Source organism: Pleurodeles waltl, chromosome 4_2 (genome assembly GCF_031143425.1).
Source record: "Pleurodeles waltl isolate 20211129_DDA chromosome 4_2, aPleWal1.hap1.20221129, whole genome shotgun sequence".
Classification (NCBI taxonomy): Eukaryota; Metazoa; Chordata; class Amphibia; order Caudata; family Salamandridae; genus Pleurodeles; species Pleurodeles waltl.
The window spans coordinates 1045819143-1045835204 of NC_090443.1; the positions used below are offsets into that span (position 1 = coordinate 1045819143).

A 16062-nucleotide genomic window follows, 5' to 3' on the forward strand; every position below is an offset into this window, starting at 1 on the left:
TAAGAATATGCTCTCTCAGGATCAAGTTATACAGGCTTTCAAAGTCAGTAACTTTACTGCCATTTAACCACCCCTCCAAGGCCTTCACTGCATGGTCAATGAAATCAACCCAGTCTTGTGAAGACTCCTTTTTGGTTTCTCTGAACTTTATCCTGTATTGTTCAGTGGTTAAGCCATAACCATCCAGGAGTGCATTCTTAAGTACTGTAAAATTATTGGCATCACTTTCTTTCACAGTAAGGAGCCTATCCCTACCTTTTCCACTAAATGATAGCCATAGGATAGCAGCCCACTGCCTTTGAGGGACATCCTGTACAACACAGGCCCTCTCAAGTGCAGCAAACCACTTGTTAATGTCATCCCCCTCCTTATAAGGGGGAACTATCTTATGCAGATTCCTGGAATCATGCTCTTTTGCAGGATGACTATGGGGAATACTGCTGCTGCCACCATGGGTTTCTAAACCCAACTTCTGTCTTTCCTTCTCTATTTCTAAAGACTGTCTATCCAAATCCAGCTGTTGCTTTTTAAGCTTCAGTCTGGTTTGTTCCACCCTCAACTTATTGAGTTCCCTTTCTAACAATCTGTCATCAGGGTTGGTGGGAGGGACATTCCTAGATACAGAGGTATGATGGGAATGAACAGAAGGAGACCTGTCCCTTACAGAGGGCACCCTAACAGCTTAGCTGACAGTGTAATGTGAGAGCACATCATCTGTATGATGTGACTCCACCTCAGTAACAACTATGCTAGACTGTCTTGTAATGGGCAGGCTAAGAAGTTTCTTTCCTGAACCTTTTCCTGGGGGAGTCCCTGGATCAGATTGGGAACCATTAGCTACTTTTTCAACAGATGGGGCACTTTTAGCCTTATCCTGTTCTCTAAGCATGTTAAGTAACAATTCCAAGGAAGGATTCTTCCCTACACTCAAACCTCTCTCTATGCAGAGACTCCTTGCTCCTTTCCAGCTAAGGTGATCATATGCAATCTTAGACAGGTCAACATTTTGGCCTGTGCCAGACATTTTTAGAGAGAGTTAAAGTGATAGAAAAAGAGAAAAAAGTTTGTCAGAGCTTTTTGGAAAGACAGAAAAAAACTTTTTAAACTTTTAAGAACTTTTTGAAAGTTTCGAAGTACTTTTCAGCACTTTAGAAAAGAGTGAAAAGAGGAAATGCAAAATGTTTTAGCTATGTGTACACACACTGAACTTGTTTTGTATATTTTTCTCTTATGAAAAGTACAATGACAAGAGTGGTAAGTAGTCTCAAAGCACTTATCCCACCGCTGCACAACCAATGTAGGAGGCTGGACTGGCTTGTAGTGAGTACCAAGGGGTACTTGCACCTTGCACCAGGCCCAGTTATCCCTTATTAGTGTATAGGGTGTCTAGCAGCTTAGGCTGATAGATAATGGTAGCTTAGCAGAGCAGCTTAGGCTGAACTAGGAGACGTGTGAAGCTACTACAGTACCACAAGTGGCACAATATCATAAGAAAACACAATACACAGTTATACTAAAAATAAAGGTACTTTATTTTTATGACAATATGCCAAAGTATCTCAGAGTGTACCCTCAGTGAGAGGATAGGAAATATACACAAGATATATGTACACAATACTAAAAATATGCAGTATAGTCTTAGAAAACAGTGCAAACAATGTATAGTTACAATAGGATGCAATGGGGACACATAGGGATAGGGGCAACACAAACCATATACTCCAAAAGTAGAATGCGAACCACGAATGGACCCCAAACCTATGTGACCTTGTAGAGGGTCGCTGGGACTATTAGAAAATAGTGAGAGTTAGAAAAGTAACCCTCCCCAAGACCCTGAAAAGTGAGTGCAAAGTGCACTAAAGTTCCCCCAAAGACAAAGAAGTCGTGATAGAGGAATAATGCAGGAAAGACACACACCAACACTGCAACAACGGTGGATTTCCAATCTAGGGTACCTGTGGAACAAGGGGACCAAGTCCAAAAGTCACAAGCAAGTCGGAGATGGGCATATGCCCAGGAAATGCCAGCTGTGGGTGCAAAGAAGCTTCTACTGGACAGAAGAAGCTGAGGTTTCTGTAGGAACGAAAAGGGCTAGAGACTTCCCCTTTGGTGGACGGATCCCTCTCGCCGTGGAGAGTCGTGCAGAAGTGTTTTCCTGCCGAAAGAACACCAACAAGCCTTGCTAGCTGCAAATCGTGCGGTTAGCGTTTTTGGACGCTGCTGTGGCCCATGAGGGACCAGGAGGTCGCAAATTGGACCAGGAGGTAGAGGGGACATCGTGCAAGACAAGGAGCCCTCTCAGCAGCAGGTAGCACCCAGAGAAGTGCCAGAAACAGGCACTACGAGGATGCATGAAACGGTGCTCACCCGAAGTTACACAAAGGAGTCCCACGTCGCCAGAGACCAACTTAGAAAGTCGTGCAATGCAGGTTAGAGTGCCGTGGACCCAGGCTTGGCTGTGCACGAAGGATTTCCACCAGAAGTGCACAGGGGCCGGAGTAGCTGCAAAAGTCGCGGTTCCCAGCAATGCAGTCTAGCGAGGTGAGGCAAGGACTTACCTCCACCAAACTTGGACTGAAGAGTCACTGGACTGTGGGAGTCACTTGGACAGAGTTGCTGGATTCGAGGGACCTCGCTCGTCGTGCTGAGAGGAGACCCAAGGGACCGGTAATGCAGCTTTTTGGTGCCTGCGGTTGCAGGGGGAAGATTCCGTCGACCCACAGGAGATTTCTTCGGAGCTTCTAGTGCAGAGAGGAGGCAGACTACCCCCACAGCATGCACCACCAGGAAAACAGTCGAGAAGGCGGCAGGATCAGTGTTACAGAGTTGCAGTAGTCGTCTTAGCTACTATGTTGCAGTTTTGCAGGCTTCCAGCGCGGTCAGCAGTCGATTCCTTGGCAGAAGGTGAAGAGAGAGATGCAGAGGAACTCTGATGAGCTCTTGCATTCGTTATCTAAAGTTTCCCTAGAGACAGAGACCCTAAATAGCCAGAAAAGAGGGTTTGGCTACCTAGGAGAGAGGATAGGCTAGCAACACCTGAAGGAGCCTATCAGAAGGAGTCTCTGACGTCACCTGGTGGCACTGGCCACTCAGAGCAGTCCAGTGTGCCAGCAGCACCTCTGTTTCCAAGATGGAAGAGGTCTGGAGCACACTGGAGGAGCTCTGGACACCTCCCAGGGGAGGTGCAGGTCAGGGGAGTGGTCACTCCCCTTTCCTTTGTCCAGTTTCGCGCCAGAGCAGGGCTAAGGGGTCCCTGAACCGGTGTAGACTGGCTTATGCAGAAATGGGCACCAAAAGTGCCCATGAAAGCATTTCCAGAGGCTGGGGGAGGCTACTCCTCCCCTGCCTTCACACCATTTTCCAAAGGGAGAGGGTGTAACACCCTCTCTCAGAGGAAGTCCTTTGTTCTGCCATCCTGGGACAAGCCTGGCTTGACCCCAGGAGGGCAGAAACCTGTATGAGGGGTTGGCAGCAGCAGCAGCAGCTGCAGCTGCAGTGAAACCCCAGGAAAGGCAGTTTGGCAGTACCAGGGTCTTTGCTACAGACCACTGGGATCATGGGATTGTGCCAACTATGCCAGGATGGCATAGAGGGGGCAATTCCATGATCATAGACATGTTACATGGCCATATTCGGAGTTACCATTGTGAAGCTACATATAGGTAGTGACCTATATGTAGTGCACGTGTGTAATGGTGTCCCCGCATTCACAAAGTCTGGGGAATTGGCCCTGAACAATGTGGGGGCACCTTGGCTAGTGCCAGGGTGCCCTCACACTAAGTAACTTTGCACCTAACCTTTACCAGGTAAAGGTTAGACATATAGGTGACTTATAAGTTACTTAAGTGCAGTGTAAAATGGCTGTGAAATAACGTGGACGTTATTTCACTCAGGCTGCAGTGGCAGGCCTGTGTAAGAATTGTCAGAGCTCCCTATGGGTGGCAAAAGAATTGCTGCAGCCCATAGGGATCTCCTGGAACCCCAATACCCTGGGTACCTCAGTACCATATACTAGGGAATTATAAGGGTGTTCCAGTAAGCCAATGTAAATTGGTAAAATTGGTCACTAGCCTGTAAGTGACAATTTGAAAGAAATGAGAGAGCATAACCACTGAGGTTCTGATTAGCAGAGCCTCAGTGAGACAGTTAGTCACTACACAGGTAACACATTCAGGCACACTTATGAGCACTGGGGCCCTGGAGAACAGGGTCCCAGTGACACATACAACTAAAACAACATATATACAGTGAAAAATGGGGGTAACATGCCAGGCAAGATGGTACTTTCCTACAGCCACTGCCCCAGGGGTGGTGCCCAGAGCGCCTCCTGAGTGTCCCTGGGTTCTGCCATCTTGAATCCAAGGTTGGCAGGGAACTCTGGGAGCATCTGATTGGCCAGGTCAGGCAGGTGGCGTCAGAGCCCGCTCCTGATAGGTGGTCACTCTACTAGGTGACCAGTCCCTCTTTCAGGGCTACTTAGGGTCTCTCTTTTGGGTGGTTCCTCAGATTTGGGTTGCAAGATTCCAGCAGGATTCCTCTGCATCCCTTACTTCAACTTCTGACCAAATAAACTGCATCTGGACTCTCCAGGACCCAACAATCTGCAACAAAGACTTTGCCTGCAACATTGTTTCCACAGCTCCTTCCAGCTTCTGCAACATTTCCCCAGTCATGCATCCTCTGAGGATAGCCCACCTTCCGTCTGCACAGGAAAGAAGAAGAAATCTCCTTTGGAGTAAAGGAGCCACTTCCCTGCATCTGCAGGCACCAAATGCAACAGCGACCGGCTGCGTGGATCCCCTCTACTGCTGAGCTGCATGGATCCTGCATCATGCGTGGTGGTCGGACGTGGTTCCTTCGGTCCTCTCTACCAGCTGTCCAATTTGGGTGGAGGTAAGCCCTTGCCTTCTCATGCAGGACATGACCCCCATGCACTGCGTCTTTTGCAGCTGCCAAGGCTTGTTGACACTTCTTCCAAGGAGTCTTCAGACTTCATGTAGATCCAGCCCCCAGCACTTCTTCCAGTGATGCACCGCTCCCTGAGTGGCTCTCCTGTGGCAGGGGACTCCTTTTCGTAGTGCTGTGTGGGATCCTTTTGCAACATGTGTCCCCGTCCTCTGGGACTTCTGTGAGTGCTGCCTGTACTTCTGTGGGCTCTCTGTGATGCTGAGGGCTTCCTCTGACTCCTCCCCTTCAATTGAGTCCTCCTGGGCCTTGCTGGACCCCAGCAGCACCACTTTCCTCCAACCACAAGTTTTGCCTGTGCCAAGGCTTGTTGGTAGAACCGGGACACGCAAACCTGACTGCAATTTTCCTTCTGCCGCGGGGCATCATCTGCATCCTCCAGGAACTTGACTCCGACTCCAGGGCTGCAGTGCTGACTCTTTTTCCTCATCGTCGACTAACTCCTGCATTCTCAGCTTGGTGGGTAGGGGCTCCTGCCCCCACTGAACTCTGCTGCTTCTTCTGGACTTGGTCCCCTCTCTCCAAGGGTCTTCCTCTTCAGGAATCCACTTACAGTCATTTCTGGGTTTTGCAATTCTCTTATTTTCTTCTAATTGGGTGTTCTGGGGAAATTCTAGTGATTTACTCCTGCATTCCTGGTCACTGGGGGTGTTGTGGTACTTACCTTTGTGCTTTCCTAGTACCCTCAGTGCTCATCTACATACTCCACTTACCTAGGTGGTGGTCCAACTCTCGCATTCCATTTTTTTATTATATGGCTTGTGCTCCCCCTAGGGCCACTAATCTCTATGGTGCTTTACACTGTTTGCACTGTTTTGTAAATATCCTTATGCCTATGATAAATCTGGAATAATGCAACACAGCGCAAATCCTTGTCTTGTGTTACAGGGAGGCGTTACACGGGTGCAGTGTGGGTGTTCCCACACATCCACCCTTGGTTTTTGGTGCATTCTCAGATTTACCGTTACTGGTAGACATGGGAGTGTGTCAAAATGCTACGCCTCCACAGGGGAGGCGTAACAAGGGGAAATATCTTTATTTCTCCTCGTTTTCTGCAGCCCAGATTGGGGAAAATGCCTTTGAGGATTGTTTTGGTGCAGGAAGGTGCCCCTGTGTGCAAAAAAACAATCATTCCTATAACACGGGCACCCTTGCACCATCCTGCAATGGTGCTGCAGTGGTGCCAGGCAGCCCAAAGTGCGGCAGCGCTAGGAAAGGACAGGAATGTGCAGTATAATGTTCAATACGGCTCATGGCTGCCGCAGTGTTGGGCTGCATGAAAGACTGACAAATCTGCCCCCATGTTCCTCCTAGCCTGCAGCTTTGCAGCGCTTTACCACCCAAGCTAAGGAACCGGAGTTGTTCCTCAGTGCTGCTGCTAGATCTCCTGGTAGAATAAAGGAAGTGACTCAACAGGGAGGCAGGAAGACAAGGGAAAGGATGGAGAGAAAGCGGGCCATGCAGGAGTGCTGACATTTCAAGGGAGAACCAGTTCAACACAAACTTTGCACGAGTTGTGAGGGCTGCATGTGGGGTCTTGTTCTGAGACTAGAATAGGTACTACAAGTTAGGACCCAGGTGCATCTGTAGAGCTGCGTGAAAGGGCTGGATGTGCTAATGGCAGAGTAAAAGGTGCTTCAGATCACAGGTGCTACGGTGGCGGAGCTGTGAGTAGAGGTTTTCAGTGGTAAAGACAGGGTTTGCTGATGGTCAGGAAACAGTCTCACTGGCAGAGCTGCGTGTGGTCTTTATAAAGGAACGATAGAGGGCGCTGCTGGTCAGCGGGGAGAAACATGGATAGAACCGTGTCTGTGGGTGCACGGCAGGGGGCGCTGCAGGTCAGGACAGAGGTGCACTGGTTGAGGTACGGACCCCTGATGGTGGGAGTTAGTAAATCTGAAGCACCCTCACCCACTCTGTGAGCTGCTACGATGCTCCTGGGCTCATGCACCAGTTCAAATCCTATACTTGCCCTCTTTGCACAAGTCCTTTTCCTGTAGTTTCCATCGTTGCAGAAGTCCTTACCCTATAGTTGCCATCTTTGCTCAAGCCCTTACCTTGTAGTTGCCGTCTCTACACTAGTCCTCACCTTGTAGTTGCCATCTCTACACTAGTCTTCACCCTGTAGTTGCCATCTTTGCACAAGTCCTTACTTTTTTTAGCTGCCATCTTTGCACAAGTCCTTACCTTGTAGTTGCCATCTCTACACCAGTCTTCATCCTGTAGTTGCCATCTTTGCACTAATCCTTACCCTGTAGTTGCCACTGTTGCAATAGTCCTTACCCTGTTATTGCCACCTTTGCACTAGTCCTTACTCTTTTGTCTCCATCTCTGCACAAGTCGGCACCCTCTACTTGCTGTCTATGCACTAGTACCCTGTATTTGCCATCTTTTCACAAGACCTTACACTGTTGTTCCCATTGTTGCTCAAGTCCTTATCTTGTAGTTGCCATCTTTGCACTAGACCTTAAGCTGTAGTTTCCACCTCTGCACTAGGACTTACCCTGAAGTTTCACTTTTTGCACAAGTCCTTACCCTGTAGTTGGCATCTTTGCACGAGCCCTTACCCTGTAGCTGCCATCTCTGGACTAGACTTACCCTGTAGTTGCCATCTTTGCACCAGCCCTAACCCTGTAGTTACCATCTTGTACAAGTCCTTACACTGTGGGTGCCATCTTTGCACAAGTCCTTACACTGTGGTTGCCACCTTTGCACAAGTCTGTACCCTGTAGTTACTGACTTTGTCATAGTCCTTAACCTGTAGTTGCCATCTTTGCACAAGTCCTTACCCTGTAGTAGCCACCTTTGCACCAGTCCTTACCCTATAATTGCCACCTTTGCACCAGTCCTTACCCTGTAGGTTTCTTCTTCGCTGTTCAAACTGCTTGTGTTGCTCGCGTTCTGGTTGGGGAAGAAACTTGGCAGGCGAAGATGCAGCCCCTGGAGGTAGTAAGTACTCTGCATCTAGTCACAAAGAACAGTGCACACAGTGTGCTGTGAATACAAGGACAAATGGTGTAGCTTGCACACAAAAAGAAGAAAACTGAACAGTAGTCTAAAAACATGCACAAGATGTAGGACAACACAGGCATGCACAGATGGGAGATGTCTCAGGACCTGCACAGCATGTGGGCTATCATAGGACATGCACAGGTGGGAGATGTCTCAGGACTTGCACAGCATGTGGGCTATCATAGGACATGCACAGGTGGGAGATGTCACAGGACTTGCACAGCATGTGGGCTATCATAGGACATGCACAGGTGGGAGATGTCTCAGGACCTGCACAGCATGTGGGCTATCATAGGACATGCACAGGTGGGAGATGTCTCAGGATTTGCACAGCATGTGAGCTATCATAGGACATGTGCAGTGGTTGTCTGCTCCAGACATCGCAGGACATGCACAGGGTACGAAATATCTCTAGACGTTGCATTGTTTCTTTGTTCCAGATATCGCAGGACATGCATAGAGTGTGAGCTATCTCAGGACATTTGCATTGCTTGTCTGCTGCAGATATTGCAATACATGCACAGCGTGAGAGGTACCTCTGGACATTTGCATTGTTTGTCTGCTCCAGATATCACAGGACATGCACAGGGAGTGAGATATCTTAGGAAACATGCATTTTTTGTCTGCTCCAGATATTGCAGGATATGCACAGGGTGCGAGATATCTCAGCAGAACATTGCATTGTTTGTCTGCTTCAGGTATCACAGGACATGAACAAGATGTGGGATATCTCAGGACTTGGCATTGTTTTTCTGCTTCAGATATCACAGTTTATGCACAGAGAATGAGATATCTTAGGAAACATGCATTGTTTGTCTGCTCCAGATATTGCAGGACATGCACAGGGTGAAAGATATCTCAGGACATGTGTATTGTTTGTCTGCTTCGGATATCACAGGACATGCAGAGGTTGCGAGATATCCCAGGACACTGCATTGTTTGTCTGATCCATATATTGCAGGACATGCAAAGGGTACAAGATATCTCAGGACACTGCATTGTTTGTCTGCTTCAGATATCGCAGGACACCCATAGGGTGCAAAATATCTAAAGACGTGCATTGTTTGTCTGCTCCAGATATTGCAGGACATGCACAGGGTACAAGATATCTCAGGACACTGCATTGTTTGTCTGCTTCAGATATCGCAGGACACCCACAGGATGCAAAATATCTAAAGACGTGCATTGTTTGTCTGCTCCAGATATTGCAGGACATGCACAGGGTGCGAGATATAACAGGACATTACATTGTTTGTCTGCTTCAGATATTGCAGGTCATGCACAGGGTACAAGCTATCTCAGGACATTGCATTGTTTGCCTGCTTCAGATATCGCAGGACATGCACAGGGTGCAAAATATCTAAAGACGTGCATTGTTTGTCTGCTCCGGATATTGCAGGACATTCACAGGGTGCGAGATATCTCAGGACATTGCATTGCTTATCTGCTACAGATATCTCAGGATACGCACAGGGTGCAAGATATCCCAGGACATGTGCATTGTTTATTTGTTCCATAATTTGCAGGACATGCACAGGGTGTGAGATGTTACAGGAGAAGTGAATTTTTTGTCTGCTCCAGGTATTGCAGGACATGTTTAGGGTTTGAGATATCTTATGACATGTGCATTGCTTATCCGCTCCAGATGTTACAGGACATGCAGAGGGTGCGAGATATCCTTGGACATTGCACTGATTGTCTGCTCCAAATAACGCAGAACATGCACAGGGTGCAAAATATCTCAGGACATGTGCATTGTTTGTCTGCTCCGGATATCGCAGGGAATGCACAGTGTGTGAGAAGTCCCAAGATTAGCATTGTTTATCTACTTCAGATAATGCAGGACATGCGCAGGGTGCAGCATATCTGAGGACATTGAATTGTTGGTCTGCTCCAGATATCACAGGACATGGACAAGGTGGAAGATATCTAATGACATGTGCATTCTTTGTCCGTTCCAGATATTGCAGGACATGCACAGGGTGAACAGAGAGTGAGATATCTTAGGAAATGTGCATTGTTCGTCTGCTCCAGATATTGCAGGACATGCACAGGGTGTGAGATATCTCAGGGGATGTGTATTGTTTGTCTGCTTCAGATATCGCAGAACATGCACAGGGTGTGAGACATCCCAGGATATTGCATTGTTTGTCTGCTTCAGATATAGCAGGACATGCACAGGGTGCAAGATATCTCAGGACATTGCATTGTTTGCCTGCTTCAGATATCGCAGGACATGCACAGGGTGCGAGATATTTAAAGACGTGCATTGTTTGTCTGCTCCGGATATTGCAGGACATTCACAGGGTGTGAGATATCTCAGGACATGTGCATTGTTTATCTGCTACAGATATCTCAGGACATGCAAAGGGTGCGAGATATCCCAGGACATGTGCATTGTTTGTCTGTTCCATTTATTGCAGGACATGCACAGGGTGTGAGATATTTCAGGAGAAGTGCATTGTTTGTCTGCTCCAGATATCGCAGGACATGTTTAGGGTTCGAGATATCTCATGACATGTGCATTGCTTGTCTGCTCCAGATATTGCAGGACATGCACAGGGTGCGAGATATCTAAAGACGTGCATTGTTTGTCTGCTACAGATATCTCAGGACACGCACAGGGTGCAAGATATCCCAGGACATGTGCATTGTTTGTCCGCTCCAGATATTGCAGGACATGCACAGGGTGCGAGATATCTAAAGACGTGCATTGTTTGTCTGTTCCATTTATTGCAGGACATGCATAGGGTGCGAGATATCCCAGGACATGTGCATTGTTTATCTGCTACAGATATCTCAGGACATGCATAGGGTGCGAGATATCCCAGGACATGTGCATTGCTTGTCTGCTCCAGATATTGCAGGACATGCACAGGGTGCGAGATATCTAAAGACGTGCATTGTTTGTCTGCTACAGATATCTCAGGACATGCATAGGGTGCGAGATATCCCAGGACATGTGCATTGTTTGTCCGCTCCAGATATTGCAGGACATGCACAGAGTGTGAGATATCTTTGGACATTGCACTGATTGTCTGCTCCAGATATTGCAGAACATGCACAGGGTGCATGATATCTTAGGACATGTGCATTGCTTGACTGCTTCAGTTATCGCAGGGCATGCACAGTGTGTGAGATATCCTAAGACGTGCATCGTTTATCTACTTCAGATAACGCAGGACATGCACAGGGTGCAGCATATCTGAGGACATTGCATTGTTTGTCTGCTCCAAGTATCACAGAGCATGCACATGGTGGAAGATATCTCAGGACATTGAATTGTTTGTCTGCTCCAGCTATGACAGGACCTGAACAAGGTGCGAGATATCTAATGACGTGCATTGTTTCTCTGTTTCAGATATTGCAGGACATGCACAGGGCACAAGATATCTCAGGATGTTGTATTGTTCACTCGTTCCATTTATTGCAGGACATGCAGAGGACACAAGATATCTCAGAACATTGCATTGTTCGTCTGCTCCTGATATCGCAGCACATGCACAGGGTGCGAGATATTTCAGGAGAAGTGCCTTGTTTGTCTGCTCGAGATATCGCAGGACATGCATACAGTGTGAGATATCTCAGAATACTGAGGTAAAGCACACAGAGGATGGGATATCTGTTGCATCCTCCCCAACCTGGTAGAAGGCACAAGAACACGCCACACACTTGGAGTCAACGTCTTTACTTATCAGTGTACAACACTCCATACTGATTACGTAATTCTTTATGAGTCTGTTCCGAATCATGCAGTCCTAATGCTTATAGCTCTAAGACACTACAATATCTATATGGTGTGGAATGTCTCAGCACATGGAAAAGTTGTGTGTGTTGCATACATGTGGGATATGTCCATGGTCTGCTTTGCTGCAAGACAAGGGTGTCCCAGAATAGGATGTCTCCAGGATGAGGGATACATCCACACAAGAGGAGGTTGTTTGATATCTCAGGCCAGGTGCAGAGCTTTGGCACAGGATGTCAAAAGGTGATGTCATCAGGTTAGCGCCTGGACTTGCACTCAATTGCAGCTGGGGACTTGGAAAAGTGATGGGGGATAAAACAAAAATCAAACATAAATTTAAAAAAAACTTACCTGGACGTCGCCTCCACTCTCCGCTGCACTGCAGGCTCTCAGCCTGCCCTGCGGCCAATCATGACGCTGCTCAAAGTAGCATTATGTTTGGCTGGAGCACCCTGGCTGGGCGCTTCAACGCAGCCTGGGAGCCTGGGACGGCTCTCTCCAACTCTGCAACACAGTGCCGGGCTGGAGAGAGCCCTTGTGCGCATGTGTGTTCGGCCGGCCTGAGAAGGCTGGCCAAACATACATGTGCACTGAGAGAAGTGCTGTGTGCACTTCCTTCGGTGCTCGTTACCCCACGGCCCCTCCCCCTTTAAAAGTAAAACTATAATAAACAGTTTATTATACCTTTTTTTTTTTTTTAAAGGTTTGCAGCTCCTACTGCAGACGGGGGTGACACTCCTCTGCCCTAATGGAGGAGCCGCCCCTGCCTGTACTGGTCATGCTGGGGTCAAGGTGCTTACCTGGAAGTACACCATCCAGTAAGGGATGAGCGACAACAGGACAGGCATGATCTTGCATAAGACCTCGGCACTGGCTCTGGCCTCGCTGCGGTGCAGTCGCGCCTCGTCCTCTGCAGCTCGATCTCCTTGCTCACTGACACATGCAGGCAGGTCTCTGGATCTGCGTTGGAAAGAGAGAGGGATATGGAGATCAGTGCACCCTCTGCAACGACTCTGCGGTTGGAGAACTGAAGTTATCAAAGTTGATGGTCCCCTTGACTCCAGGATCCATGAGAGCTATTTCCTCTTATAAAAGCAGCTTGCTGTTTTCCACCTCCCACAAGGCTCAAGTCACCTGTGATTCCACATACCCCCTTTCCCACAGCTGACATTTCTTCTGGTCCCTCTGATCCCCTTCCATGGAATGTACGAATCTTCCGGTCCCATTCAGCCAATGCCACAACACACTCATTCCGCTAGCCCACTTCCACAGCATTCCCATTCCTTCCAGCCCCACTCGCTTCCTTTCAGAGGGTAGAGTTTAAAATAAAATGACCCTCTCACTGCACACCACAGAAAAGCATTTCACAACACAAATACTTAGTACACTAGAGGGGAAAAGTTCTTGTCACAGCCCTAATCTAAAGTAAAGTTGAGAGCTGCTCCTAAAACAAGCCTTGGGAATGCCAACGGGTCTGGCTTGTAATGCCCTTTATGCCATTGATATGCAGGCGTTCCTGTTTTCAGTTTCTATTAGTCGTGAATTCTGGTAGGGAATTTTCAGTGTTTTCCAATGTTTTAAAAAAATCAAAACATCAGTGGTTATCAGTGTTTATTCTCCTTGCAATCGAGTGCTTTGCACAGGTGATGTTGCCCATTGTGAAACTCTGTTTTTGAACCATAAGTTCCAAACTTCTTTTTGGCATGGAAAATGTAGCTACCAAAGTTGAACTTGGCGATTCTGGGGCTGTGCCTACATCACTGTGCAGGCTCAGAACTGGTCTGAGCACCTGTTTTCTGAAAGTGCATCACCGGCAGAGTATGCTAGACAACTGCTAGCTATACTGTCTAAAACCGTAAACAGTAACTTACATTTTCTGAGTTAACGTATGCACTAAAAGCAGCACAGTGTCACCAAAACCCGCTCATGGACCTCTTTCTATAGAGCATGCACAGTAAACATGTTCATAATATGGCCCTGATCCTTATATGTTCTATCGTTGTTTTAAAGTTCAAACATGGCCGCCACATTAAGAACAAACATTTTGCCATCTTGGAATGGTAAAACAATGATACACTATGGACAACAACACTCCATAATGGTCTCTTGGTTTAGAGGAACTGGTCTCATGGGATCAATGAATGACAAGTAAGCAACCCGTTGGCAGTGCCTGGAGAGCTTTACGACTGTCTTAAGAAGCATTAAAATAAAAAGAGAAGCAAAGAAATGAAAGGGGAACTATAAAAGGAGAAAATTCAAAACTAAAGGTCTGACCTAGGAGCCCTGACACGGAAGTGCAGTAATTTTCAGGTGGATGTACATGTAATCAGAAAATGTCATCATTCAGAGGGCAAGAGAACCAGTGACTTATGTGGACTCAACCATTACCCTATTCGGTCAGTGTCATGGATGGAAGCAGAGAATAAATGAATCTCAAACAGAATAATGGCAGAACAGAGCTGACCCAAAGGTCTGCTACGTACATAAAGGGATACATATTGTATAAATGAATGTATGCATTATACAACATCCTGGCAGACAGATACGAATAGATTTGAGCGAGAGCTATTACAGTGCACATCTTCTTCTCCTAGGGTTCATCATTGGCAGTCACCAACATCGAAGTCATTCCCCACAAAAGTCATTTGTGACATTTCATCTAACAATACAACCATCTGTAGGCTGTAATACAGAGAAATAACCTTCCACAGTGTAATGGCTTTTGAATTTATCATATCCTAATGCATGTATCATATCTTCTCATATTAAACAGAGCCGATCCATGGCAACAGAAATATTTTTCTAATGAACTAATCAGGCCTGTAGCTGTTATAATTGGTTTATCACCAACTGGGACCTCCTGTAATGAGCTTAAGCTTCCCAAGGAGGCAACCACTAGGAAAACACTCCTAAGTGTATGTAGTACACAAAGCAAAATATTATCTCTCCTGAGGGAGCCTACCAGGCATTCTGACAGTACAAATCCTCTACACCGATGTTCGTTGGAGGGGTAACCAGCACCAAACCACTGGCCTAGTCTGGCAATCTCTTAGATTCCATGTAACAAAATACCTATAGGTTCGCTTTAATACAGTCTACCCTTAAATTCAGATTGACATAATCAATATGTCAGACCTACTGCCTTTATCGTAACCTTTTGTCATTAACAATCAGGCCTATAACCCTTATCATTGGCGGTCACCATAACTAACTCAGATCTACTATGTTGGTTCATGAGCCGTCCCACAAGAGAACCATACCGTGCTAAAATGACAGATATGTGCAAAGTGCAATTGTCAAAACAATACAAGCTCCCCACTGATGGAGCCTAATAAGGTTACCAAGGCCCTGATTTAAAAAAGTGGCACTGCACCCAATGCATCGCCACTTTTCTTGTGCCCCTGAGCGCCCCTATGTGTACGCCATATCTAAGATATGGCGCACCACGGCAGTAGTTAGGGGAACTAGCGTCAAAATCTTTGACGCTAATGCAGAGCTTTGCAGGATTAGTGTCAAATGTCGACGCTAATCTTGTAAAGCCCATTGAGGCCCATTGTAAACAACGGTGCGCCTCCTTTTAACGCCTGCTCTGAGCAGGCGTTAAAAGTGTCAAAATAAATGACACAAAGAAATCTTTTAGATTTCTTTGCGCCATTTTTCACACCCGTTGCATACATTATGCCTAGTGCATGTATATTGTAGCACAAAAGGTAACAGAGTGCATGCATGCATTGCACCACTTTGTAAATTTGGCGCTGTGATTTTGGCCTTGTTGGGCCACATTAGCGTAAAAAAAAACTGCGCTAATGTGGTGCAAGGAGGCACTAGGGGCTCTTAAATCAGCCCCCAAAAGAGCACATCCTCTGTCCTCATAGTTTTTTGTTCATGTTGGTCACCAGTCCCAGAACCCTAGCCTACTGCAGTAATCTGCGAGATTCCATGTCACAAAATACCTGCCTACAGGCTTTAGCACAGTGTAATAACAATTCACCCTTAAAAGCTTGTTTCCTTTGACACATGCTTTTCATAGTAAGTAAGGATAACTTAATTGTCATAACATTTCATTATAAACAGATCACACCCAAGGAATCTGAAATAACTTTTCCCAATGAACCGATAAAGCCTCTAGCCTTTATCAGTGGTTTGTAGCCGTAACCATCTCAAGCCCTTGGTACTGAGAATAAGCTGTCCACAAGGCAACCATCAGGCATGAAGACATAAAGACACAAATATATACAAAATTACACCCTGCAAAGCAAAATACTATCTCTCCTAAAACAGCCTAGCAAGGATGATTGTCCTACATACCCTGGATCCCCACAGTTTGTCCAAACACTTAT

The 16062-nt window shown here is 46.8% G+C and overlaps 1 protein-coding gene across 1 annotated transcript in view; it reads right to left on the reverse strand.

Annotated features, from left to right (window-relative positions):
- The window catches only part of SLC15A3 (solute carrier family 15 member 3), a 115038-nt gene that overhangs the window by 46551 nt on the left and 52425 nt on the right, over positions 1-16062 (reverse strand). Inside the window, exons 3-4 of the mRNA XM_069233033.1 lie at positions 12523-12682; positions 7819-7929 (exon numbers count right to left, since the gene is read on the reverse strand). Coding sequence (XP_069089134.1) covers positions 7819-7929; positions 12523-12682 — 271 coding nt within the window. The remainder of the gene's footprint in view (positions 1-7818; positions 7930-12522; positions 12683-16062) is intronic.